General features: G+C 44.3%; 1 protein-coding gene across 12 annotated transcripts in view; it reads left to right on the top strand.

Moving 5' to 3' along the window:
* LPP (LIM domain containing preferred translocation partner in lipoma) overlaps positions 1-27,904 on the top strand; it is a 425,132-nt gene that overhangs the window by 285,758 nt on the left and 111,470 nt on the right. For all 12 annotated transcript variants that reach the window (XM_071566772.1, XM_071566774.1, XM_071566769.1 and 9 more), the window contains one exon: positions 4,888-5,562. In XM_071566772.1, the coding sequence (XP_071422873.1) occupies positions 4,888-5,562 (675 nt within the window). The remainder of the gene's footprint in view (positions 1-4,887; positions 5,563-27,904) is intronic.

Below are 27,904 nucleotides of genomic sequence, written 5' to 3'. Positions count from 1 at the left end.
GCCGAGCACAAAGGTTGAAAACCACTGAGCTAGAGTAATGTATCTTTATATGTGATAATTTGACAGCTAAAGGGCTAAAGCTATTCAACTGTACCTTTATGAAAAATGCCTGGAGAATTAAATAGAATGTGATAAACTTTGTGTTGGCATTTTTGATCCAGTCTGTGAAACTTGAGTAACTTAAAGGGATTCTATAAAAGTTACTCTGCAAATGCACAAAATAAAAGGACAGTGAAGTCCTTTTCATCAGGATTCCAGCTGATCTTATAGAATCATGCTCCTGCTGTAGACTGTGGTTATTCTGAACTCTTTTTAAGATTTAACTCCAACAAATGATATAGAATTATAGGTTAATTTCTGTAAAACAACAGGTTTTGTCCCTATTATCTATGTGAAGACTGTTTACTTGTAGATATACATTGAAATTAAATTAAGACCTATGTAAATAATTTCTACAGATAGGTGAATCACTGATTTCAGGTTTCCCCACCAGGATAGCTCTGAATCCAGATGCTCAGCTTTGACAGAGCCTTTCAACAATATGGGTTTATCACAACACCATAGACTTCTCCTGTGATTGTTGGTACAAGAAACTCCTACAAATGCTTATAAACTTTCTCTACATTTAAGAAGACAGGGCAAGAGTTGCCAAGCAAAATTATTCCCCTCATGGTTAGATATTCTACCTTTTTTTAGAAGTGTTTGGGGGTTTTTTCCTCCCACATTGATTTGACTTTACTTGATCTTGTTAGTATTAGTTCACCTTTATGTGAACTGCTGGATAATTCATTTGTAGAAGAGGCAGTACATTTAGGTACTTCCATCTGTGTTTAAACAAGGCTCTTGTGCTTTCCCATTTAAAAAAAAAAGATTTTGTATTATAATGCTTGTGGTAGATGATGTTCTGAATTTAACTCCTTCTTATTCTAGTTTCTCTTAACAACTCTGTGTTATCAACACCTGGGGTTTCTAGTTTACTCTCTTTGCAAATATGAATTTGCAAGAAGGAGTTGATGGTAAGTAGCGTGGTTCTAATTTGCACTTGCAAAGTGTGTCAGAGAGTTTCATCAGGGCATGGCAAGCAGAGGAAAGCCTGTCTTCCTCTGAAAACAGCCCGCAGAGGATGTCAGAGAGTGTGTTTGGCTGCGATAGTCACATGCAAATTCAGTATGGTTTTGAAATGAGCTGTCCAGGAGCTGCTGGAGAAAGAGACGCCTGTACTCCTATGAATCCCCTCTTTGTCATTCTCCTTTTTGTTCTTCCTATTTCTACGTGTTTTCATGATTCTGGGCTGTCACTTTGATATGCTTTTGGATAGTCTACTTTGTTGTGCTGGTAGAAGTTCTACGGATTCACTTGGATGAAACGTTTGTGACAGTCATCTGTTTTGCTAGGACTGTACCCAGTGATATAGACAGCCCTTACCAGCATTCTGTTCATTACTCCATCTACCTGGCATCTTTATAGCCTCATCCATCCCTCCTATCCTCCTAGTGCCTTCCAGACATCTGTTGAAATCTCTCTTGCCAGTGGTATCCCTTTTCTCATTCTTCTGCACATTTCTGTCCTCAGAGCAGGAATCTTGTCCATAGTTCATGTGTGTTTAAAAAGTGTTTTCTTAATCCATTAGTAATCTAGAGGTTTAAGCCTGGGGTGATATTTGAGTGCATGGCTGGACAAGTGGCCATCCTTCCCTCTCCCAGACAAAAGGGCAGCAGATTTATGGTGTATCTCACCTGTGCCCTTGTTCAAGAGCTACAGCCAGTTTGTGTCCACATAAATCATCAGTGCTCCAGTAGTGTTAAATTCCCTCTCACCTGTCCCATTTCTCTACTACACCACATCAGCTAGCCTTACACCTCCCCCCCACCCCCAAACCCAGCTTTCATCACACACTTGCCCAGTGCCCTCAGAGGAATTCAGAATGAGTCATGCAGGGTGCCTCTGGGGACTCCTACTGATGCAAACTTCCTCCTCCTCAAGGCAGCCTGTGGTTTGCTGCCACAATGAAGCCGGTACTTGTTAGCTTGAGCCTTCACTGTGAAGTTGGAGGCAAAATTTGGTCTCTGACCCAGACACCCCCCACTCATCGCCTTCCTTCACTAGGTTCTGGTGTAAGAGGGGACACTCCCAGCTCATCCTCTTTGTAGTGTCAAACATGGGAGCTGCTCAGTGCCAGTCAGTAGACCCTGAGGTTTTTTTGGGGTTTTTTTTGAGAAATGGTTTACCATTCATGCTTAAGGTACATTTCAGTACAGGCAGGACACTGGCATCAGCGCGTTAAGTGAAATGGTATGTTGATATTTATATGCAAGATTAAAGTCCCCCAGTTCTTGGGATAGGATAGACTTTCATCACAAGAGCTGTAGTAGTGGTGTCTCATCACCCGCTTTCAGAGTCTGCATCCAGAAATACGTAATGTGATGAATAGGGCTTATTTTTGTTGTTTTGGTTTGGTCTTTCCCTCTCTTTCTGATTGTCTTTATAACATTATCTACCTTCTCCCTCTTCACATGGAAAAGAAAGATGCATTTCTGGTGGTGATTATACAGTGCTGGATCATGGATCTTTCTTCCCATTATAGTAAGTGGACAAACTACTGTCATTTACAAGAATGAAATAGATGAGGAAATGGGAAAGTTTCTGGCACTCTCAGGCATAAATGCCAACCTGACATGGGAGAATAATTCTGACAGAAAATAAGTTTTCTTGCTAGCAGTGAGTGCTGGTGTAGTTCTGCTCTGATGCAGCAGTGGAGAAATGCCTGCTCATCTTCAGGTGTTTCAGAAGTAGAATGGGGCAGTATTAATGGAGGGCTACACACCCTTAACCTGTCTCTGTCCTTGCAGTTCAACAGAGACAGGCTTCAGCATTTCCTTGTTCTCAGTTTCAAAATCTCTTCAGTCTGTCTGTGTGCTGCCTTGTCATAGATCTGTTAGCAAGGTCAGAGTGTGAATACATTTAGATGTTTTTCCCCCAGCAGAAGTTTTCTGCCTTACTATTCCCCACCTCTGCATACACAGCTTTTACATCTCTCAGAACAGACTGATGCTCTTATTTGCCTGAGTTCTCTTCCTGTTCCCTCATGGGAGGTTTGCTGTCATGGGAGGTTTGCCCTGAAGGTGTGATTGCAGGAATAAGCTCTTTACCAGTGCAACAGCAAAGAAGTATTTGCTCATCATCAGGGAAGAGCTGCCAGTTGGGTGGTAGAGCTTCCTCATGCCTTTGGTAAACTTGCTTGTAGTCCATGGACTAGAAGTTGAGTGGCTTGTGCTTATCTCCCTGTTCTTTGTATGAGATGGTTGCCAACTGATGCGGGGGTGGTGTCCTACTTTTCTCCCACCTTCTATGGAAGGTGAGTTGCAAACCCTTGGAGGCTCAGAGACATGGTCAGTTGAAGTTCCTCTCCGGCCACTGCCTTAGGTGGTTTGGCAGCAATTGATTGTCGCCACCTGCTGACCAGGCAGAGGATTTCTCTGGGACGGGTACAGCCTGTCCCTGGGGTGTCCCAAAGAGCCCCCACCACACTCTCCCCAGCAAGAGGCAAGGGGGCAGTAGGTAGAGGCCAGGGTGCCAGCATAAGGCAGGAACACTGAGGACAATACCAGACTGGTCATTTAGAGAAAGGTGGCACATGCCTTAGAGTGAGTGTAACCATGAGGGCTGAGCTGATCTGACATTGGGTTGCTGTGAATTTGAAGGTTATCAAGCAAATCACGGAGGAGATCAAGCTTGGTGCAGAAAGTTTGGATGGGATATAACCTCATAAACTATGGTGTTAAGTGCAGTCAAACTGCATGTCTTCACTTTAATGCATCTTTGTATAGGAAGGCATAAAATTCAGGTACTCTTTTAGAATAAAGAAAAAAAAAGGCAAGAAATATTACCTAATCCTAGAGTCCAGAAATTCAAGCTTGCTCATCCTTGATTTAAAGACTATTCTTCAGTTCTTCAGAAACTGTTTCGTATTGTTAGTTCTTTAACAAAGATGTCTTTTCACACTGGTGTTTTTGAACATTCAAATGCAAGGTAAGCCAGACAAACAAGTACATTAGACTGAAGAGCGTACAGTGCCTATTAGGACGGCGTCACTGCACCAAAGCTTCATTCTGTGGCCAAATTGCAGGAAGTGGCAGCTTTTGTTGGGATGCTCTTTCCTAGCTGCCCTAGCACTGCTGTGCCCGGGGCACTGGTGCAGGGTTACATGACTGCTGTGGTGGGAGCTGACTTCTGAAGCTCTTGGGAATCCTGCCCCGCTCTCTGCCCTTTAATGAAGCATTTGCCTCCTCTGGGGTCACTCCAAGTTTTCAATCACCAGATCCAGGGTAGGGACACCTCCATGTTTTGCTTTGATCTAAGTTAATTCTTACCGCTTGGTACCTACTTTTAGGCCATCCTACCCTGCTGCCTTCTGCATAATTAAAGGTGCTCCTGTACTGGGGCAAAACCCTACAAGTGCTCTGGGGACCCAAGGAATTTCATATGTCCATAGAGACTGTAATGTCATTTCCTCTCTTTTTCAAAGCACTCTAATTTTCATAGGAATGTGTGGGGTTTCCCCTAATTATTCTCCAGTGAGTCTCCCTCTTGCTTGGCATGTATCAATTTTGGTTTATTTGTTTGGAGGCAGAGGAGAAAACTCCAAGGAGGGATGAAATGTCACGCTTGGCAGCTCTGCTCGGCTGTTGCGGTGCTGTCCCTCTTCTGTCAGAGCAGGGGAAGGTTGCTATTCCCATTTTATAATGCATGGTCTCAGGTACATTCCTGCTTTCCTAAGCAGTTTGAGTTTCTGCACAGATGTTTCTGTAAATCCCTATTTCCACCTCCCCCTCGCTGCTTGACCTGGCACCCAAGCTGACGCTGTGTCTCTCTGTCCTTGCTCTACAGGTCTCCGGGACCTCGAGCAGCTCCGCCGCCACCACCCCATCCGTATCCACGCCTGTTACTGGCCACAAGCGGATGATCATCCCCAATCAGCCTCCCCTGACTGCCACCAAGAAGTCCACCGCCAAGGCCCCAGGGCAGCCGGCGCCCATCCCGGTCACTCCTGTGGGCACCCTGAAGCCGCAGCCGGTGCCAGCATCCTACGCCACGGCGTCCACGCCGAGCCGCCCGGCCTTCAACGTGCAGGTGAGGACGGCGCAGCCCAGCCCTCACTACCAGCCGCCCGTCCCGCAGCCTGTGCACTATGGCAGCCTTGGGCCAGGCCAGCCCTACACGGCCCCATTGTCCCGCCAACCCGTGGCCCCGCAGTATGGAGCACCACCGCCCCACGGTCCCGACTATGGCTACACACCAGCGCCCAGCCGGCCCGTGGAGCCCGCCTATGGATACGCTCCTCCGCCCGGCCGCTACCAGGACCCCTACTATGGGGGCTACGGTGGCAGGAATGGCTCCGAAGCGCCCTACGTGCCGCAGAGCTCCTGGAAGGCTGAGCCGGCATATCCTGCTAGTAATGCCATGGGCCAGGCTCCTCCTGGGCTCTACCAGCCACCGGGCACAAAGAAGACCTACATCACTGACCCAGTGCTGGCCCCGCAGCCGCCTGCCCTGCAGCAGAAGGTAGGAGATGTGGGTGCTCACCTGCCTCCCCAGAGAGCAGGAGCTGCATGGCTGAATGTGGCCTGGGACCTCCCTCTGTGGGGAAGTGGTGCCACTGGGGACATGGCCAAGTTGGTTTCCTTAAAGCTGGAAATAGGGAACTCTCATCAGATTTGAAAAGAGGCTTTGTGGGGGCTTAGAAAAGTCTTCAGCCTCAAAGGGTGAGATGGTGTCACATGTATAGGCATGGTGTCACCCCCCAGGCAGGAGGGAGGCTTTTCCCTGGGACATGCCATTGGTGGAGGAGCTCCCTTGGCCATGGCTCTGTACTGCATCACTGCACAGGGGTCTTTTCCTCTGAACCCTCCCAAGATGAAGTGAGGGGTTGGGCATGAACTTCTGCTCCATGTGCTTGTGGACAGCCCTGGTTCAACTCATAATCCTCCCTCTCCTCAGGCAAATGGGAGGTATATGAGAGGCTAGTTTTGATTGTGGTTCAGTGTGATTGCGGAGGTTGTCCTCTGGTGTGTCGTTGTTCTAAGATCACTTATCACTGAAACCACATGGAAATGAGTTCCCACAGGGCTTTGCTCTGGTTTTCCTCTTTGGTGATGGTCTGCCAGGTGGCCTCCATCCACTTAAACCAGTGCCCAGACCTCGTAAAGTTAAGGCAATTTGAAATAGAAAGTTAAAATGATCTGCCTGGTTTCTCTGCCCAAGCTGATTCTGTCTGGCTTTTGTCACTTCTGCTGGTAACTGTCTGTAATGTAGCTCTGTGGGGACAGAGGCATTGTATCTTTTGTAGGGTCCTTGTGTTTGACGAGCTGAGGCTCCACCAAAGGGTGAGGCAGGGAAGCAGTGACACCATCACTGTCCAGGCCCACCCTGGCATCTCTGAGCACATCCCTGCTCTTGAGCTTCTGGGTGCTGACAGGGAAAGGGGAAAAAGCTTCTGATACATAACAGAAACTCTGTCCTTTTGTTATTTCCTTCTCCAACAGCACGCAGACTGTCTTCCTTGAATTCCAGGTTTCCCAACAGTGGGAACTTTTGATGTTCCTCAAGGCAGTTTAGAGAGGGCAAGAAATTACACAAGTCTTTGAAATATTATCTACTAGCAGCTAAGAAACTGTTTTTCGCTTTTCTTCTCATTCTTTACAAAGGAGCTTAGGCCTGGAGAGAGAAGCAACAAACTCTCAGCTCTGTACATACTTGGTTTAGAGCTTAAACTGGAAGACTGCAAAAAGACACAAAATTTGCACATAGCCTTAACTGGTGTAAATTGTTGTGGTTCCAGTGAAATCACTGAGGAAATGCTGAGGTACAGCAGATCCATATTTAGACTTTTATAGATACAAGTAGGCTTATATATATAAAAAATTTAAAAACTGTAGTTCAGTCAGCATCTCTATGGAAACACAAATCGTCCTGAACCACAAACAGCACAAACCTGTTAGTCTGATTTGCATTACAAAGCTGGAGGGGCAATTTAATTTAGCTGAAGTTTGGGGTTTTGCGTCTGCATATATGTATTTATATATAGATGTTTGTGTGTGTGTACACGTGGCACTTGCAAATACACATACAGAAGTACTTCATAAATATGTCTATAAAAAACTATTTCAGTTCTTCTGCAGAACAGACTCTTATCTGCTTGATGATAAATCTCTCCAGAAACTTTCTTTCTCATCCAACCTGCTAATTAACTGTCTTATTACCTATTTCACTTTTGAGTTTATAAATCTTTTGTAACGTATTTGTGGCAGACTCTGCTCAGTTGTTCCTTTGTAACATATATAGTTTAATTGGTGAAGAATTGAAGGTGATCTCAGAGTATTAACAGGAAATGCTCAGTAATTAAGACACTATATGGTTTGCCACTGAGTCAGTGTTGTCCAGTCTTACGGTGTGCTGTTCTCTTCCTTTGCAGACTAACTCATTCATAAAACCAACTTTTGAAATTATTTTACCTAAAAGGAAAAAAAGAAAGGTTATGTTAGAACCAGATTTGACAGGGAGAATTGTCACTGTAATTTGACTTGCGAATTTTAACTTACTTTCATGAACACAACTGGGTTCTACATTGTGTTGTATTTTGCCTTTTCAAGATTTGTTTGAGTCCTCTCAGTTAAGGAAATAGATTTGAGAATACAGGGTAAGAAACAGGCATTAGTGCATATCACATAAAATGCAAGATGACCTTTAGATTTTTTTTTTCTTGCAAGGGAATGAATTTAAAATATAAAACAATTTCTAAATGTATTGAAAAAAGTGCATTCTTAATCTGGAACACACTTTGTGTGCAAAATATTAAGGATGTAGCAAATCCATCTCAGATGAAAAGTTCATAGTCCTTAATTCTAACATATACCCTGATCCATCACTGTGAGAGGTAAAACTTTTCATCAAATTTGTGAAGCTTCTTAAAGAGTCAAAACCCCAAAACTATATATTTGTCATTCTGCCTAGGAAGAGGTTCATGGCACTGTGGCTTGGTACTTTTTGCTGTTTGCTAATCATGTTGAAGTCGCTGCTGATCCAAAATAAATCTGGATTGGTATGGGAACAGTAAATAATCTGTACTGGTTCTTAAGACCTGCTGAGAACAATGAGTTTTACTCACACACATCTCTGCATTGCAATCTGTCCTTGGGCCAGTTATGGAGTGATAATCATGTATGTGTGACCTCTGGGCATTTTAGTCTTTTGCACCACCCCATCCAGCATTAGTGCCCAAGTCCTTGTTAGGGAATGATTTGGTGGAGTGCACGTCCTCATTTAAACCTCCATGTGCTTCAGCGGCTGAAAAACCTCAGGAACTTTCTCTTCTGGGTGGAACATGGTGGAGATTTCTGTAGGAGCAGCAGCAGAGCTCTCATGAGAACATCACAGAAATGTGACACTGTCAGCTACTCTTGTGCTTTTTGCCAGTGGTGCCCGCTCAGACCGACTCAAAATCCAAAGCCTCTCTCTTAACTTCCCTCCTCCCAAAGGCTGGAGAGCGCAAGACCAGGATGGCTCATTAGGTACACTGATTTCTGATATCAAGGTGTCCACAGCAGACAAACGACAAAGCCAGTTTCTGACATGGATATTTCCTGAAACTTTGCCCTGTGGCCAAAACAGGGTTGATAAAACTCCCACCACTGACCAGCTCAGCATTCGTCAAGTGTTTCTGTAGTGGACTGGTTAGGACACCAAATGCCTCTTTGGACCTCTCTTATTTCCAAATAGTGCTAGGTCCTTTTGCTGGTTTTGAGTATTTTTGAGACACTATTACATGTCTCCCAGGTGGATTTGTGGACCTTTCAGGAGCCTCATGTATCTCCTGGCATATTTGAAGGGAGCCATTGGGAGGTCTGTTCTTCCTAATTCTCAGATCCCAGCTATTCTCCTTCTTCTGCTTATAGGCTTGGGGAACCACTTTCCTTCATAAAGAGACCAGCACATTTTTGTCATGCAGACTGGGTACCACTGAAGTTATTTGAGAGAGCTTGTGGTTTGGGTCCAAAATGGGGGAAATCTTAACTAAAACATTGATCTCTTGAGAGGTATTTGCCAATTTGATGTGGACAGAAGTGTCTTGTAGCTCTCATATAGTACAGCATCCAAATCCATGCTCCTTTGCTGCAGATTTTCTGCAAGGAGAAAGGGGCCAGTGTCCCTTTGGTAGCTGTGTCTGTTCTCCCTGACATGTCACAAGTACACGAGTTCCTTGACCTGGTCAGCCCACACCAGCCATGTGTCCCACTGTCCCCATTCACACAGACAGAGACATCAGTGCATATGGAACATGGCCACCTCTTCAGATGGCTCTTCAATGTCGTGTACCTCTTTAGGTGAGCACGATGAAAACTGGAGAGGCAATTGGAAATCAGGAGATAAAATAAATGAGGCAGCTGATGCTTTTGTCATGGTTTAGGTGGCAGTGACCACTCGTGGTTAGCAGACCTCAGCCACCTCATTGTTTCCGCACCACTGGAGGTGGTTTCTTTGCTTCCTGCTGCACCCAGCACCAACATGGTCTCATGAAGCTGCAGTGCCCAAAATGGACTGTGATGACCCACTCTTTTCTCCTTTTACACTGTTTGTGTCAGGTTTTCCACTGATTTAATACCTGTGATGGAGACATTCGCTTGGAAGTTTCATTTTTGCCTCAGAAATAGATGCTCACCAGTGTCCTTTGCTTTGACTGATACACTTCTCTTGTACTGGGTTAATCATTTTTACAGTCTAGCATCACTCACATAAAGTGGGTACCTCCAGCACTTGCGTTTGAACTGAGACCAAGTCTCTTGCTGTTTGCTGTTAATCTAGCAACTAGATTTTTTTTTTCTCCACAGAAGAATAAATGCAGTCTGCCATATTCCCTCCTGCTGTCACAGGGATATATTCTTTCTTAGTGTTGCTTTTTGAGTTGCAGAAAGGCAGGCAGTTTGCTTTACACTGCTTGCCTCCCCCTGAGTGTCTTCTCAGCCAAAATTTTATGTCTCCACCCAAGTGTCTTCTTCACAAAAGTCAAGTATCAAAAATTTCCACTGGATGGGATTTGGAGACAGTGTAAAATGATGGTCGAAGCTGATTCTCTGTCAGTGTGGGACAGTGGCTTCCCATAGTTTTAATATGCTAAGATAAAGCAAAACAAAGTAAAATTCAAAAAACTTATTTAAAATACTCTACTTTAGCATTTATTGAATTAAAAAAGACTGAAAGCTAATGTAAAATGAAATAGAAGGTGAAATTGTGAAAATTCAGAGTTAAATTTACAAGTTCAGTGTGACATTTCAAAATTTCGAGATGAATATGCAGTTCCTTTCTACCCTGAGAATAGCAACAAATGTCAAAATGTTGACATTCTTCACAAAACAGTAATTCAGAGTTCTAACCAGCACTAGCTGTATATCAGCTGCTGACTCTGTCATTGCTTCTGGGTGGATTAAATTAAATGCTGTTGCTTCTGTTAAAATGAGGAGGAGGGGAAGAAGACAGTGGTGTCTAACAATGAGATGAGAAGCTCAGAGTTAGGACTTGGGAGTACTCTGCGGCATTGAGAATATTTTCCTCTTCAAGGTGTTATAAATCTCTGCATCAAAATCTTTGTGGATTTTTTCAGGTGGTAAGGTGCTGGCAAGATGTACAAAGAGGTATTGTCAGAACTTACTAGAACTTATCCTGACTGCAGGAACCCAAGACAGTCTGGTTTATACCCTAAACTTTTGACAGAGCCTCATTCTTGGCTTGAAATGTGTTTAACATTTTCATTTGAGAACTTTACTCTTTGTGCTTTGTATTGTATTTTTATTATTTAAACACTCCATATACTAGCAGGAACTGGCTGATGACAGAGCAATTAATCAATCAGATTTTTCTCTTAGGAATCATATATTTTCCTGAAGTAGTGAAACAAAGAGTTGCCAATTACCTTGAAATTAAAGGTAAGAAGGAGCCTGCAGCTACAGGAGTAAGTCAGGTCAGTACATACTGAGAAATCAACCTAAATTTACAGCTTCAGGATGCAGCTTTTGCAGCTTTAGTCTTTATTCAGCAACAATGGGTTAGTAATATAGGAGGAATAATTGAGAAAGAGGCTTTTGGCATAATAACTGGATGTTCTTTCTTACTCCTTCTTAAAATAAGCTGAGGACAATGCCTCCACACATGATAAACCATGGGGCAACCTTGAAGTTAATCAAGGGCTCTTTTCTATGCTGGTTAACTCTTGATAACCAAGTGTCTACCTTAAGACATGCTGCCAGATCATGTTACAGTCTAACAGATAAGAATTTTGGATCTGAAGTCATAAAATGCAGTGACTGTGTACTTAGGGAACACCTGATGGGGAGGCTGTCTGGTTTTCAGGAGTGGTGTTTGCCTGAACTCTGGGGCTGTCTGAGCTCAAGTCTCTTAAGAAGCAACCTGGTCTGTAGCATAATGAGGATGGGTGGCCTTGCTGCTGTTTTACAGCTTTCAGTACAGAAAGCAGGACCCAAAAAAAGTGAGTGCCACTTAATTAATTCACAGGCATACTCTGGCTGTTGCATGTTGTTGGGGTGATGCTTCTCATTAATGAAGGAGCTGTTTCCTGCTATTTTAAAATACTCTCAAGTCCAACCAAATTGTAATTCTCTCAAAGCTAAGGCACCAAAGAGTGTGGGGAAGCTAATCTTCTGTCAGATAACCTCTGTGTCATTGTCAAGTTTATTGCAATGAAGCTAGGACATGAATGGGTAATGAGTAGGGAATCTTGCCCAAGCTTATGCACCAATTGGTTAGGAGAGCTGGGCAGGACAAGGAGACATGGAGCATCCTGGTGTCATTGTGTGGCTCTTCTGTTTGAGATGAGAAGGTCTCTTCAGGTTTATGATGAGTAATGCCAGTGTTAAGAAAAGCATTAAGATGCTTTGGATGATGTGTTATTTTGTTCATGTCATTTGGAGTGGATCATCCTGTGTTTGGGTGGTTTTCCCACTGACCTCTGTGAAGCATATTTGCGGTCTTAATCCAATTCTTATTGGCACATGTACACATATAATAGTAATAGCTCATTACTGAAGGATCACTCTGTGCAGGGAGCTGTGCACAGTTTAAAAGATGATTGGTTTCTCCGTGGATAGGCCTGGTTGTGCACAGCTAAACTCTTGAACCTGGTGCTTCTTTGAGCAGACAAACAAGTTAGAAAATGGTCATGGTGCATAGTGAGCAGTGCCAGCCATGTAGGGTCCCACCTAAAATATATTCAGTTATAAAGAGGAAAAGGTAGTCTGTAATGACTGCTGATATAATGTTTTTTCCTCCAAGAATAATGGTATGAAACAGTTGCTAATATATGGTTACATTTACTGATCATAAATGTTCTGCTACTGAATTGACTTGGGCGTCCACATTATGGGCTTCCTGTTAGGATTTACCTCTGAATAACTATAAAGAAACACAATATAGTAAATTTAATAGCAGCCTTTGGGGAAAGAAAAGAAGTTAAAAAAGAGATTTCCTATCACAAACTGAAAGAACTCCTGCAAGGCAAACAGAATCTGCAATTACACTGACAGTTTTGTTCTTAAATGAAAATAATAGTGAATTATAAAGCTGTAAAATTGTTTTCACAACAATATTTTGTTTTTATAACTCATACTATTTCACTTAGTAGCTGCCTGGCTCCAGAGCAAGTTACATAACATGATATTATGAATATGTTGCCTCAACTTCTCGTCTAGGGAATTAATTTAAGGGCTCTAAACTTTCCAGTCACATTTTCTTCTTTGTTCCACACGCAGTGCATTTTCTCTGCTGGAAAAAATATCAAATGAACTACGTCTTGCTTGTAGCAGAGTAATATTCATATGCCTCTTTATCCACGCTAATAGGGCAGTGACTTATTTTCACATGGATCCTCAAAATAGTCCAGATTGAAATGGGCTGTCTGAAGTCAGCTATACAAAACAAATTAGAAGAGTGGAGCTGCTGTGTGGTAGCTGATCAATCTAGCATTAGCAAGGATTTTCCACGGTGTGGTTTTGCACCAGCACAGACGGATGAATTAGTATTACTGTCAGTATCACTCATGCTCCCAATTAAATAGTTTTCTAAATAAACCAACAAAATTTCCTCAAATGAATCGTCAGTAACTTAACCTGAGGCATTAGGATTACTTGAGTCATCATTAAAATGTAACCATACCTGAGCTATAATACAGCAGATTAAGTATCATAATTTTCGTCTCACTATTGTCTAGTTGACTCTGCCATATTTTTTTGGGGTTGTCCTCCAGCTTAGTGAGAGCTGATCATTCATTAAATGAATCACCTTCTTTTCTATTGTTTATTTGAAAGAGCTTAAAGTGAAAATTCATGCCTTTTTCAGGGAGAAAAATTGTGTAAGTGGACAAGGAACTTCCTGCTATGTATATGCCACTGATGGCTTCCTTCTAAGGTATCACCAGAAATCCTGGTGGGTTTTATGTTGCAGTCCAAGTTGGCCAAGAGAAGAAATATCCATGAGGGAGTGCCCTGCTTTATTTTTATTCTTGTAAACCACTGTTTCATGAGTGTCTTGCTGACTTAAAAGTCCCAGATGACAATTGTGTTTCCTTAGTCTGATCAGCATCAGAAAAGTGCCCTACATCTCCTTCTCCAGCTTGTGTAAGAAGGTTGCTTTTCTGTTCCTTTTGCTGCAAGGTCCATTCTCCCTTCCATTAAGCAACACACACTTGTGACCTCTCTTCCTCCAGGCTGTACCCCAAAACATGCATCAATTCTTGTATGACCTCATTTGAATACTTCAGTTAAAACTTTCTCCTGAACAGTTTTCCTTAACTGCATTTTCCATAATCTAGATTTTTCATGACTTCTGCATGTTTCCACATCACTTTCCCTGAGGGTTCTTGTCCTCCAAGGTTTAAGCTTAAAATTGGACCTTTTGCTGCTGTAGAATTTCCAGATCCCTGAGCAAGTGGTAGATGAGTCTTTCTAGTAGATCTTTCAGTACAGAGAAACAATGCAGTGGTATTGCAGGCAAACATGGCCCTGTAGGTAACAGAGGATGTTGGAACTGCATGTGCTTGTATTTGTTTCTTTGTGAGGTTGCTCACCAATAAATATGTCCAAATACAGTTTTCAAATCTGAATTCAGCGTCCCACCCACCTTTCTGTTACATTTCACCATCAGGTCACCTTCCACTGAATAAATACAGCACAGTAATTAAAACCATATGTGTAATTAAAAGAAATTCAGCATAAATTTAAACAGCATGAAGATAAGAAAGGTAAAAGGATAAAGACAACTGGAAGCTCAGTTCTGTGTGACCTGCTTTTGAATAAACAACATTATATTCCACAGTCAATTATCCAAAAAGTACAATGTGTTCTGTTGCCAAAAAAAGGTTGTCAGATAGAAGTGGTTAGTCAAAAGGACACATGCACTGGAGTGAACATTAGTCTATTGTACTCAGTATAATATTATACAAACAGAGCTGGTTTGTTACTGGCTTCTTTCTTTTCTTATTTTTTTTCTTTTTTTAAAATTTTTGACCACAGATGAAATTATGCAGCTTTTTAATATTATTTCATGAACATCTAATTGCAGGCTTCAGCACGAGGTGCAGATATTGCTAGGGAAATCAAATAAGGTATGCCCTGTGCAGCTCAGTAATAAGGCTTCCAATACAAAAGTGGAAAAACAAGTCATTAGTTACAACCATTGAACGGAAGAGGTCTAATGGGAGCCACAGGATAAACATTCCATTTTATTATGTCTTCGTTATATGTTTTGCAAGAATCCGTGGTTATAAATTAAAATTGCTTTTTGCAGCAGTGGCTGTAAAAAGTTCAAAATCTGTGAATGTACCTATTATTTTTATTTATATCACAGCAGGCTGCTAGGAAAATTAACTTTTCCCCCCCTGTGTTTGTTAGTTAAAAGATGGAAAATGCATACAAATACATATCTGCAAGCAGTGCTCAAAAATGCTCCCCCCACCCCCTTTTTTAAGTCAAGATGGCATCAATTTAAAGTGGGAAAGAAAAGAGGGAGTTAAAATTAACTTCTTTGCTGTTACACAAGTTAGTAGTGTCTGGTGTTTGTTTAGAAATTTAATTTAATGCGAGTAAAAGCATCCAGACTGTACTTTGACAGATGAGATGGGGTTTTACTTGAGACCATGTCGCTGACAAAGCACAAGACTTCCCAGAGCTCTTCTCCAGTTGAACTGGCAGTCTTGGAGATCCTGATTACCAGCAAAAAAAAAAAGCAGTGTCAGAACAGGATTTTCCCATGCTGTCTCCTGCCTTCTGAGCAGGCAGGAGATGCACTGCTGTGTGTAGGAATGTGTTCAACCTCTGACTCTGCCCCAGACTATTTCTGAACCTTCCAGCCAAACAATTAATTTGTTTGTTTTTTAATTCAGCATTTGGAAGTCACTGCCCAAAGGTAACAGCCAGAGGAAGAGATTTGTGGAATGGAGGTTTGTGGTGGTTGGAAACATCTGTTTCTTCTGTCAGAAAGGATACAAAGACATACAGTTGTAAACAACATCACCTTCATCAACCCTTCTGCCTCCATTTAGGAGTTAATAATTAACTGTGGGACAGCTTTCTCTGTGGAGGAGGCTATCCAGAGCCGGAGATCAGTGGCTTTCACCTTGCAGTTCCCTAGCGTCAGCAATTTACTTCTGAGCTGTACTTCCCCTAATCTCTGAAAGCCTGTTGTCAGAAGCTTAAATTCATTATGTGGGGGCCTGAATGTCCAAGGGAGAAAAAAAAAAGTATGCAAATTAAAAAAGGCAAAAGAACACTGCCCTAGGGACTTCTTTTTTACACTTTCACATTAGCATTCCCCATGGGACATTGAGGAAGCAAGCCAAGGTGGTCTTTCTTGGGCTGGGAATTCCTGCTGTGTAGGCAGGATTGAGGTTCATAGGCAGCTTTCTCCAGAGACTAGTCAGAAAGACCCTGCAGGCAGAGACCATGGCATATCTGTAGGATGGATCAGATTATAAAATTATAGATGTTATTGAGTCTCCACAGTGCTGCTGTAGCTGCTCCCTGGTTATCACCGTTATAATTCTACTAGTGTTGCCTAATAATTGTTCTAAATACTAGATAATACCAAGAAATCAATACCATGGGACCTAATTCCTTTTCTATCATTGGAAAAATTTTATAAACCAAACACGTTTAGTGATGAAAAACCTGTTTCAAAGCAGAAACCTGAATTTTTCTACACAAGCTGAGTTCCTGCAAACTCTACCTCCCACTGTGCTGCTGCCAGTTGCTGAGAAATTATTTTATTTCCCAACTTAGATGTTGGACAGTGACTCAATATGCCCTGGAAATATTATCATTCTAGCAGTTTTCTCATGTGGTAACTGTCTCGGTTTGAGGGGAAAAACCAAAATGTTTTACCCACAAGCAGGGGAGGGGCCTCCTCCTCAATAATCACACCACTCTTTATCAAATTTAAGAAAAGGAATTTTTAATACAAGAAGGATAACTGCTATATATATATATATATATATGTAAACAGACTAGTGCAACCCACTTCCCCAACACCATAAGAGGAAAAAAAAAACAACAACAACAAAACCCAGCAGGTTTTCCTCCGGGAGAAAAGGTTATACTTAAGTGTCCTTGTCACAGCCCGCTGGCTGCAGAGTGAGTTTCAGTCCCTCTCCAGCGAAACAGACGAGCAGTGGGCTTTCAGATGGACTCAGTCTCTTTCCCTTGTGTTCCCCGTCCAAGAAGCAGAAAAGGTACGAGCGACCAGCAGCAAATCCAAGGCAGGTAGCAGCACGGCAGGAAAAAGTAATCCGAAGTAGGCAGCGGCAAGACAGCCAGGGAAAACCCCAGCAGTAACCAGCAGGGCAGCCTGCCTCCTTGGAGCCCCCACTCCCCCGTTCCGCCGAGCCAAGACTGAGGAGAATATCCAAAAAAAAACCAAAAGAGACAAACCTGCCCCCACCCCAGCGATCACAGTTAACTACTTCTTTTGTCAACCGCTGGCCTGGGCAGTTAAGTGGCAGGGGAGAGAATTTACATAATAATCCCAAACTACAACATTATCCACCCCTAAATTCTCTTCCATGCCGATACTCTACATTAAACTTAAATTTTCTTTCAAATAATTAAGTGTTTACAAATACAGTAATATGAGTCGTTTACCCAGAGATAAGTTCCCCTTGAGGTACACATCGTGTCTCTCCATCTTCCTGCATCACCCACCAGGTGGAACCAGATCCTTGAGCAAAGACAACCCCACGAATGGGTTTGCCTTTGCCTGAGGCAGGGTTGATCCAGACTGTTTTCCCTAGCATACCTCTCAGGTGTATTACAGGGACTTTGTCTCCATCTACAGTGTGAAGGGGTTCTGATTGGGCAGGGCCGGCTCGATTGACAGAGCCTCTAGTGTTGACTAGCCATGTAGCTTTTGCTAAGTGTTGATCCCAGTGTTTGAAAAGTCCCTCCACCCAACGCCTTCAAAGTGGTTTTCAACAGTCCATTACACCGCTCAACTTTCCCGGCAGCTGGTGCATGGTAGGGGATATGATACACCCACTCAATGCCATGTTCTCTCGCCCAGGTAGCAACTAAGCTGTTTTTGAAATGAGTTCCATTATCTGACTCAATTCGTTCTGGGGTGCCATGTCGCCACAGTACTTGTTTTTCCAGGCCTAGGATGGTGTTCCGAGCAGTGGCGTGAGGCACTGGGTGTGTCTCCAGCCACCCTGTGGTTGCTTCCACCATGGTGAGCACATAGCGCTTGCCTTGGCGGGTCTGTGGCAGTGTGATGTAGTCAACCTGCCAGGCCTCCCCGTACTTATACTTATCCCAGCGCCCACCATACCACAGGGGCTTCACTCTCTTAGCCTGCTTAATGGCAGCACATGTCTCGCAGTCGTGGATAACCTGAGAGATAATGTCCATGGTTAAATCCACCCCTCGGTCTCGTGCCCATTTATAAGTGGCATCTCTGCCCTGATGGCCCGAGGCATCATGGGCCCATCGAGCCAAGAACAGCTCTCCCTTGTGCTGCCAGTCCAGATCTGTCTGTGATACTTTCACTTGCGCAGCTCGGTCTGCCTGTTGGTTGTTGAGATGTTCCTCATTGGCCCGATTTTTGGGCACGTGTGCGTCTACGTGGCGGACTCTCACAATCAGCTTCTCTACTCGGGTGGCAATATCTTGCCATATATCGGCAGCCCAGATGGGTTTCCCTCTGCGTTTCCAATTGGTTTTCTTCCATCGGTCTAACCATCCCCAGAGAGCATTGGCCACCATCCATGAGTCGGTGTAGAGGTAAAGCTTTGGCCATTTCTCTCGTTCAGCAATGTCCAGGGCCAACTGCACGGCTTTAAGCTCTGCAAACTGACTCGACCCACCTTCTCCTTCAGTAGCTTCTGCAACTTGTCGTGTGGGACTCCATACAGCTGCTTTCCATTTGCGATTAGTCCCTACAATGCGACAGGAGCCATCGGTGAAGAGGGCGTAGCGTATTTCCTCTTTTGGCAATTGATTGTATGGTGGAGCTTCTTCCGCACGTGTCACCTGCTCTTCCTCTTCATCTGCTAGACCAAAATTTTCACCTTCAGGCCAGTTTGTGATGATTTCCAGGATCCCAGGGCGATTTGATTTTCCTATACGGGCGCGCTGCGTAATCAGGGCAATCCACTTGCTCCAGGTAGCATCAGTGGCGTGATGTGTAGAGGCAGCCTGTCCTGACAACATCCACTTCAGCACTGGTAGTCGAGGTGCCAGAAACAGCTGTGCTTCTGTGCCAATCACCTCTGAGGCGGCTTGGACTCCTTCATAGGCGGCTAGGATCTCTTTCTCTGTGGGGGTATAGTTGGCTTCAGATCCTCTGTAGCCTCGGCTCCAGAATCCAAGTGGTCGGCCTCGAGTCTCACCAGGCACCTTCTGCCAAAGGCTCCAAGACAGGCCATTATTCCCGGCGGCGGAGTAGAGCATGTTCTGTACGTCTGGTCCTGTCCTGACTGGTCCAAGGGCTACAGCCTGAGCAATCTCATGCTTGATCTGGTCAAAGGCTTGTTGCTGCTCAGGGCCCCAGTGGAAATCATTCTTCTTACGGGTTACCAAGTAGAGAGGGCTTACGATCTGACTGTATGCTGGGATATGCATCCTCCAGAACCCTATGGCACCCAGGAAGGCTTGTGTTTCCTTTTTGCTGGTAGGTGGAGACATTGCTGTGATCTTATTGATGACTTCTGTTGGAATCTGACGGCGTCCATCCTGCCACTTCACTCCCAGGAACTGGATCTCTTGGGCTGGTCCCTTAACCTTACTCCGTTTGATGGCAAAGCCAGCTCCCAAAAGGATCTGGATGATTTTCTCTCCTTTCTGAAAAACCTCTTCTGCTGTGTCCCCCCACACAATGATGTCATCAATGTATTGCAGGTGTTCTGGAGCCTCACCCTTCTCCAGTGCAGTCTGGATCAGTCCATGACAGATGGTGGGACTGTGTTTCCACCCCTGGGGTAGTCGGTTCCAGGTGTACTGCACACCCCTCCAGGTGAAAGCAAACTGTGGCCTGCACTCTGGTGCCAGAGGAATGGAGAAGAACGCATTAGCAATGTCAATAGTGGCATACCACTTTGCTGCCCTGGACTCCAGTTCATACTGGAGCTCCAGCATGTCCGGCACAGCGGCACTCAGCGGTGGGGTAACTTCATTCAAGCCACGATAGTCCACAGTCAATCTCCATTCTCCATCAGACTTATGCACAGGCCAGATGGGGCTGTTGAAGGGTGAGTGGGTTTTGCTGACCACCCCTTGGCTCTCCAGTTCACGGATCATCTTATGGATGGGGATCACAGCATCACGGTTCGTTCGGTATTGCCGACGGTGCACTGTCGTGGTGGCAATTGGCACTTGCTGTTCCTCAACTTTCAACAGTCCAACAGCAGAAGGACTTTCTGAGAGACCTGGCAATGAGTTCAATTGTTCAATCCCTTCTGTCTGTACAGTGGCTATTCCAAAAGCCCATCTATGCCCCTTTGGGTCCTTAAAATATCCATTCCTGAGGTAGTCAATGCCCAGGATACATGGGGCGGCTGGACCAGTCACAATGGGGTGTTTCTGCCAATCTCTCCCTGTCAAGCTCACTTCAGCTTCTAGCACAGTCAACTCTTGAGATCCCCCTGTCACCCCAGAAATAGAAATAGTTTCTGAGCCCACATGTCCTGATGGCATTAATGTGCATTGAGCGCCAGTATCAACCAAAGCCTTATACTTTTGTGGGTCTGATGTACCAGGCCATCGAATCCACACAGTCCAATAGACACGGTTGTCCCGTGCCTCTACCTGGCTAGAGGCAGGGCCCCTCTAACACTGATCCTGGTCATAGCGGTCAGAACCTTTTCTCGATGAGTACACCTGGGAGGTGCCCTCCTGTGGGTCAGATTCTTGCCCGTGGGAAACTGGGACTGCACTTACTCTCACTGACCTTCTTCCATTCTCCTTCAGTTCTTGTACTCGGGCTGCAAGGGCACGGGTGGGTTTCCCATCCCACCGTCCCATGTCTTCTCCATGTTTGGCCAGGAAGTACCACATCTCAGTTCGTGAGGTCTGTCCACTTCCTCTGGCTGGGGGGCGTCTGGCTCTGACTTCAGAGGTTCTCATTCGCACTGGTGCCACTTGGAGACTTTCCCTAATTTCCTCTCTGATCGCTTTTACCTCTGCAGGCAGCGTCTTGAGACTCTCAACCAATGTCTCTACAGCAGAAATACGGGCCTGCATTGGGCTGTGGGTCATGCTTTCATATATCCGGAGCTTATTTGCTACTGCGCCCACTGTTTCATGGTTCTCTTCCCTATACATGGATGCCAGGAAATCGGTGTATTCAGCTGGCCCCGAGCGTGAAAGGTCCCACCACATATGTGGTGTGCATCTGACCTTGTCAGGGTCATTATTGGCTTGCCCACCTCTTCCAAAAAGCACGTCCATCATTGCCATCTCCCTCAGACGTAAAATTCCTTCTTCCATCGTCTTCCAAGTCTTCCTAATATGATGTTCCTGCAGGATTTCTCTATAAACAAACTTCTCTCTTACACTCGTTAGAAGTCGTGCCCAGAGTGAAAGGGGCTTTGATTCCCTCACGAACACCTGTTCAATAGCCACGTCCTGGGCCAGAGCCCCCAAAAACCTGGCTTCAGCACCATCCAGTTGTAAGGTTTCACCCATAAGGTCCCAAACTCGGATCAACCAAGTCAGGATGGGCTCACCCGGGTGTCGAGCAATGTCTTTCCGCAAACTACGGAGATTATCAAATGACAATGACTCAGTGATAATCTCAGGCTCTGGGTCTGCTTGCTGTGGAGGTGCAGCAGCCCCCTCATCGTCTGCTGGATGGTCTAATTTGGTCTTATATTTCCTTTTCTGAATAGGGGCAACTTCCATAGGCTTGGCCTGTCCTCCTGGTTTAGCCTCATCCTTTTCTCCCTTCACTGTGGCATCAGGGGTTTTATTCTCTCGCTCTTCCCCCTTCACTGGGCTAGGTTTCTGAATGCATTCTGGAAAAACCCTGGCCCTACCTTCAAACATTCTGTAAACTGCAGGGATACAACCCTGCAGAAAAACCATAAAGAGCAAGATATCTCTGGCATCCAGGGAGAATTTAAACATCTCAAAAGCTGTTGTAGCAGACTTGAATGGGGAATGGACAAAGGGTTGGGAGAAGAGATTCCCCTTTGTTCCTTCCCAAGGGTCCGTACTATTATCACTGAATCCCCAGAGGTAGCAGCTTAGGTTGCGGCAGGAAAACAGCCTGGAGAGCACCACCCACATGACATCCAAAGGCATTGAATTCATGGCACCATAAATCCAGAGTAAGAACTCAATAATAATTGCGGCTATTTGAGTTTTGCTCATTGATTTGTTGATAAGACTTAAACCTGCCGCTCCTTTTGGCATGAATTTGTACCAACAAAAAGCCAATATATTATACAGGATGGTCCTGATGAACTCTAAGCTCAAGACCCACATGGTGCCACAAAATAGCAGTTATCCTTCTTTGTTTACAAGCCCCACGTTGGGCGCCAAGAAATGTCTCGGTTTGAGGGGAAAAACCAAAATGTTTTACCCACAAGCAGGGGAGGGGCCTCCTCCTCAATAATCACACCACTCTTTATCAAATTTAAGAAAAGGAATTTTTAATACAAGAAGGATAACTGCTATATATATATATATATATATGTAAACAGACTAGTGCAACCCACTTCCCCAACACCATAAGAGGAAAAAAAAAACAACAACAACAAAACCCAGCAGGTTTTCCTCCGGGAGAAAAGGTTATACTTAAGTGTCCTTGTCACAGCCCGCTGGCTGCAGAGTGAGTTTCAGTCCCTCTCCAGCGAAACAGACGAGCAGTGGGCTTTCAGATGGACTCAGTCTCTTTCCCTTGTGTTCCCCGTCCAAGAAGCAGAAAAGGTACGAGCGACCAGCAGCAAATCCAAGGCAGGTAGCAGCACGGCAGGAAAAAGTAATCCGAAGTAGGCAGCGGCAAGACAGCCAGGGAAAACCCCAGCAGTAACCAGCAGGGCAGCCTGCCTCCTTGGAGCCCCCACTCCCCCGTTCCGCCGAGCCAAGACTGAGGAGAATATCCAAAAAAAAACCAAAAGAGACAAACCTGCCCCCACCCCAGCGATCACAGTTAACTACTTCTTTTGTCAACCGCTGGCCTGGGCAGTTAAGTGGCAGGGGAGAGAATTTACATAATAATCCCAAACTACAACAGTAACTCAGCTTAAGGTTGGAGAAATGGGTAGTTATGAGTCCAGACACTATAAAGTTGGACTTGGGTTCTAAAAATAAATGTTTGGTTAACTTTTAGTTGTCAACAATTTTCTACTGCCACACATGTTAGAAAATGGAATAAGAGGCCTCATGTAATTCCAGGAACACTCTGTGGTGAACAGAAGTATCTACAAAAGATTAAACATGATGGTAATACAGAGAAATGCTGTGGCCACTCTCACTGTGTGGTTTGTACACCCTGCTGTAGAGAACACTGGGAGCATAAGAGTTAACTGTTTAGTAAGAACAGCAAGTGAGCAAGTAGGGGTCTAGATAGACCTTACTAGTATGCCTGATTTCTCAAATGTCTCCTTTCTGGCCCCAGAATGGGTGGTTCAACCTTTTTTCTTCTTAGTTTCCTCTGTAGAACAGGTAAAATGTTTGCCTCCTGTATCGCAGGTTTTGATACTTGATTGTCTGCAAACGAGTTTTAAAGTTTATAAATGCAAAGTAGTATTCCTGTTTTCCATGTGAAGGGCAATGGAAATCATGTGTAGAGCCTCTCACAGCAGGCACAGTGGTTATTTGAAATGAAGAATATTTCTGCACCTTTGTATGGAAATGAGGAAAAGACCTCTTTTAAATCTGTGGCTATTAAAAACAGTTAACTTTCATCATCTATGTGTGTTTTATATTATCAGTGCCTTTCTATGAATCTTAACTAATTTCTTCACAAAGCCTCTGAAAAGCGTATGGCAATATCCTGCTTTTATGATCTTTTCCCCATAGTCACAGAGGGAGAAAGTTACCCAGACAGGCTCAAATGGGGAGCTGCCCCATGGCTTTCTCCTCCATTGGTGACAGGCAGATTGCAAGGAACTGTGCCAACCAGATAAAAAGGTTGTCTCTGAGGTGGAGAATGAGCTAATTAATCAAGTCATATGGTTTTACGAATTAGTTAGCTCTAGGACAATGAGGTATATACATGCCAGCGTTGAGGAATGGTGCAGAGTTCTGACCTTGTCTAGATTTAAGGGCCTTGGTGGGATTCAGGATGAATGTGGCCCACTCTCTTATCTGCTGAGTGTGTGCTTAGGGCAGGAATACTCAGTGCCTCACCATGGCATATGTCCCTGTTTCATTTTGTTGCCAACCATAGGGAAAGGCCAGTGAGATCAGGCATGACTACTGGCATCTTGGGCTTTTTTGTTACGAAGGATCTGTATGTTTTATGGGAAAGCAGATGCAAAGAATGTGGGAAATGAGGAAGAGGATAAACGTTGTTGCCCGGTGTTGAGAATTGTTCAAACAGTTTCCTTTTGTGTTCAGTCTGGGATGGTTCATCAGACATTTGGTGGCCACGTTATGCCCTATTTGGTTTTAGAAGGCTGTAAAACAAACTCATTTATGAAAGGAGCTGTTTTGCAGCTGGAGTCAGGCTACCTCTGTACAGTAATTCCAGCTGTTGCTGGAATGAGATGAGAAACCAGGAATGAAAACAAGCAAACATCTAAAAAAGCTCCAGCAGATATGACATCACATTTATGAAGCCCTTATACAGTATTGCTGTAGAGTAATATTTTAGCAATGAGTTTGATCTATCCTGTGAAGGCAGTTGAGTTGTAATGTCCAGGTTACCATTTTGTGGTATGTGTGTTGGACTAGAGTGATGTCAGTATAGTTGTATTGACTTTGGAGCAACTCTGTTGATTTAGTAACAGCTGGGAGTATAGATCAGAAGATAACATAGTATTTGTCATCTGGGGTCCTCAAGCAACAGCTAGGAGACTGAGTAAATCATAGAGTACCTCTTCTATTTTTCATTCTGTTCTTCTATTCTATTACTTCGTGACTGCCTGAAAGAATTACAGGATGAACCTCTTTCTGATGCTACAGGAACTTTATGGGTAGCTCTAGGGGAATCGACACCTTGTACCTGCTGGTATGTAGGAGAGCTTGGCCTGCTGTTTACTAGCCTTAACATTTGTTGATACTTTTTTTTTGAGGCATTGATTCTGAGTTAACAGAGATTTTACTTCCCATATTGAAAGATATACATGTGTGAGTTCTTGTAAAGAAGAAGGAAGAATACGGTGACACAACAGCTCAAGTAAATGATACCTTGCAGTGAATACCCATCCATTTCAGGGGGGGGGTTGCTGTCACTTTCAGAGTGGACTGTGATTGATTGAAGTTGTTGCTGAATAGATACCACCAGTGATAGACTCATCAGAAAGGACTGTTGGCAGTATAGGTAAAGGTCAGAGGTAGTTATCAGAATGGGTTGGTTATGAACATGTACCCTCACAGAAACAAAGAAATAATGTTGAAAACTTGGGCCGTTTTTACAGATATGTGTTTCCTCGTAAGCCTTCTTTTCAACCCCCTTACTCCCAATTTTTCCAGAAGGATTTCTCTGACTCTCGCATCCTATTTTTCTTGGAGAGAGGTTTTTTCCTGCTTCTCTTATTCTCTGCACAAGAGGCAGCTGTTCACTGCTCCTCCGTGATGAATATATACAAGGTTCAGTATAAAGGGTCCAGAGCATTGTGATGACAGTGAGCAAGCCAGCTACACTGAGCTTTTGCTGATGAGAGTTTATTGCTCATGGTTTCATATCAGCTCATATCTGCCTCAGCTGTTCTGCAGATGTCTTTCTTCCCCAGCACTGATTTTGCACTTGAATTGCAGGAGACTTCAATTCCTTGGCAAAGGTGTCTAGCTTTCCTCAGACCTGTGTGATTGCCACTGTGTAGATTTAGATTGGCTGGAGTCCAAGAGACTTGAGTGCTGGGGAAACCATGAGGACTCATAAGTCTACAAGAATGAATATAAAAACCTACCTGAGAAAAAGAAGCAACTTGGCATTTGCTGACATACATTTAGTCTGAGGTTTGCTGGGGAATAGTAACACTCAGATGCATACACATGTATGAAGGCAAACATCAGCTGGATAATAGCACTTCTAGAGCTCTACCCATGTTCTCAGTGTTGGCTGATCATTCATGACTTCTGCTCTTTTATGCCTCTATCCATGAAGTTTGAAGTACTAAAGCTGAGGACTGCACCTGTGGCCTTCAGATGAACACATGAAGTGAGTTGTTCTCAACCAAAACATGATGGTTTAAGTGGCCTCATGTCAGCCATTATCACACCCTGACCAAAGGATTTGCCAGCTTGGTTTGACAACATGGACCCTGTATCACCTTCCTTTCCCATGGGGCTTACTGTGGATGAGCTGTTCCATGCTGATATCCCCCATCAACCTGCTTGTCCCAGGCATGTGTGAATCAGGTGGCTCATTCTCCTTTCATAGAAACTCTGGTGGGATCACTAAATCTGCCCCCAAGGGGAGAAGCCTGCAGACTACTGCGTGCAAGTGATGAAGGACCCTAGGAATGCCTCTGAATAGGCATCACTTCTCTTACAGATGTCAAAACCAAACCTTGTTTGGGTTAATTAACATGGCCAAGTCCAAAGTGAAAGTGTTGTTGAAGTGGGGAAGTGAACCCAGAGGTTTTGGCATGCAGTGGTCTGTGCTTCCCCTGAAAAGGGGAAGTTGTAATGGCACCTGTAAGGTCTGAGGGGGTTTGTGTGAGGCCATCCAAACCGCCAAATCCAAGTTTCAATGAATGTCTATTTTCCTTTGCTCCTGCTTCGCTGGTTTGTCAGAGAAGCTCTGAGCGAAAAAGGGCCGTGTCTGGGTGTTCTCCTGGGAGCTGCTGGGCACCACTAGTAAGCTGAGACCAGGAGCTGAAGTCGGGATGTCTTTCAAGTGATGCTATAGCATGACATTGCCTCAGTGACTGGGATGCATAGGCACAGGGCAGTGAGCAGAGCAAACATGGGTGGGTTTGAGAGTGTGTGTTTGCGTATCAGAGCACTGCAGCCTTGTCTTCTTGTTTCAGAGCACAAAGGAAAGGTAACAGCCAGCGGTCACAGCTGCCTGTAGTAAAACGTTATCTCAATTAATCCCTTGGTTGTCTTGTTTATTAAGGGATAGCACTGTCCACAGAGTACCTAAGTTTATCCCCCTACCTTGTCTTGTCCAAAGGCTAAGACAACCTGCTAATGCAGCAAGCTCAAAATTCCTCCTGTGGATGACACTGACAGAGCAAACCTCAAGAAAAGCTTTCAGTGTAGCTCAAGGCATACTCAATCCTGCTTGTTTGATCTCTCTGCTTTCACTCTCTTGCCACAACACACATTAGTACTTGCTGATTCATGAATGCACATGTGACCTCTCACTCTACATCTCTCTCTTGCATCTTCTAACAAACAAGAAGTTTGTACAACTGTGGCTTCTGTTGTAAGCTCTGAGCACCTTGCAGAGCTGACCTTCAGTGTTTCCTTCCCTTGCTGTTCTTGTTTTAACATGAACAGGTTTTAGCCTAAATGTGACAGGTCAAGACCAGGGCCAAGCTTCCATTGTGTTTGATGCTCCGTTGGTCCGTCAGTATTTGTCTTGGTTATTTTTTTGTAGCAGCGAGTTACAGAAGTTCATTGCTGTTTCTTTTCCTTTACCCTCAGCACCCTGATAAGTAATACCAGTAGTTCTTCCTTTTTTATTTATTTTTTCCCCAAACCAAGAGACTGTTAGGCTCACCAGTTTCTGCAGTCTTGTCTTGTGGAAGGCCATTGCATATATCCATTTCTTTCCTTACTTGGTTCATTTGCAAATCTGCTGGTGTCATGTGTATAGATCAGCCTCTTGAGAGACCTGCTAATTTTCCCACCAGTGCATGAGCTATTTTGGTCCCAGTCTTGGTTTGGAGGGTTTTCTCTTGTCATTCAGTGTCTAAGGAGCTGCTGGCTTACTTGAGGACCTTTGTTCCCTTGTGATGGGACACTGGCACTTGTTCAGCTGGGGACGTTGATCTGTGTATATTTGACATATCGTTTGCTGTTGTCACACCATGTGTCCTCTAATTACACTGTCCTGGATGGATGCCAGCAGGAAAAGGACAAGACATACAGCACAATAGAAGATGGCACAGAGAGTTCTTACTGGTGTGTGAGGAAAGATTTTATCCTACCCTTTTAGCAGATGTTTGATATTCACAGGAATGGCCCAAGTGCCCTCCTTGTTCTCAGCCAGCTGATGCCCAGCTCCAAGCAGTTCC

The sequence above is a fragment of the Pithys albifrons genome, chromosome 11 (assembly GCF_047495875.1).
Source record: "Pithys albifrons albifrons isolate INPA30051 chromosome 11, PitAlb_v1, whole genome shotgun sequence".
Taxonomy (NCBI): Eukaryota; Metazoa; Chordata; class Aves; order Passeriformes; family Thamnophilidae; genus Pithys; species Pithys albifrons.
Note: the sequence above shows the minus strand (reverse complement) of the source record. Positions and strands in the feature narration are given on the sequence as shown.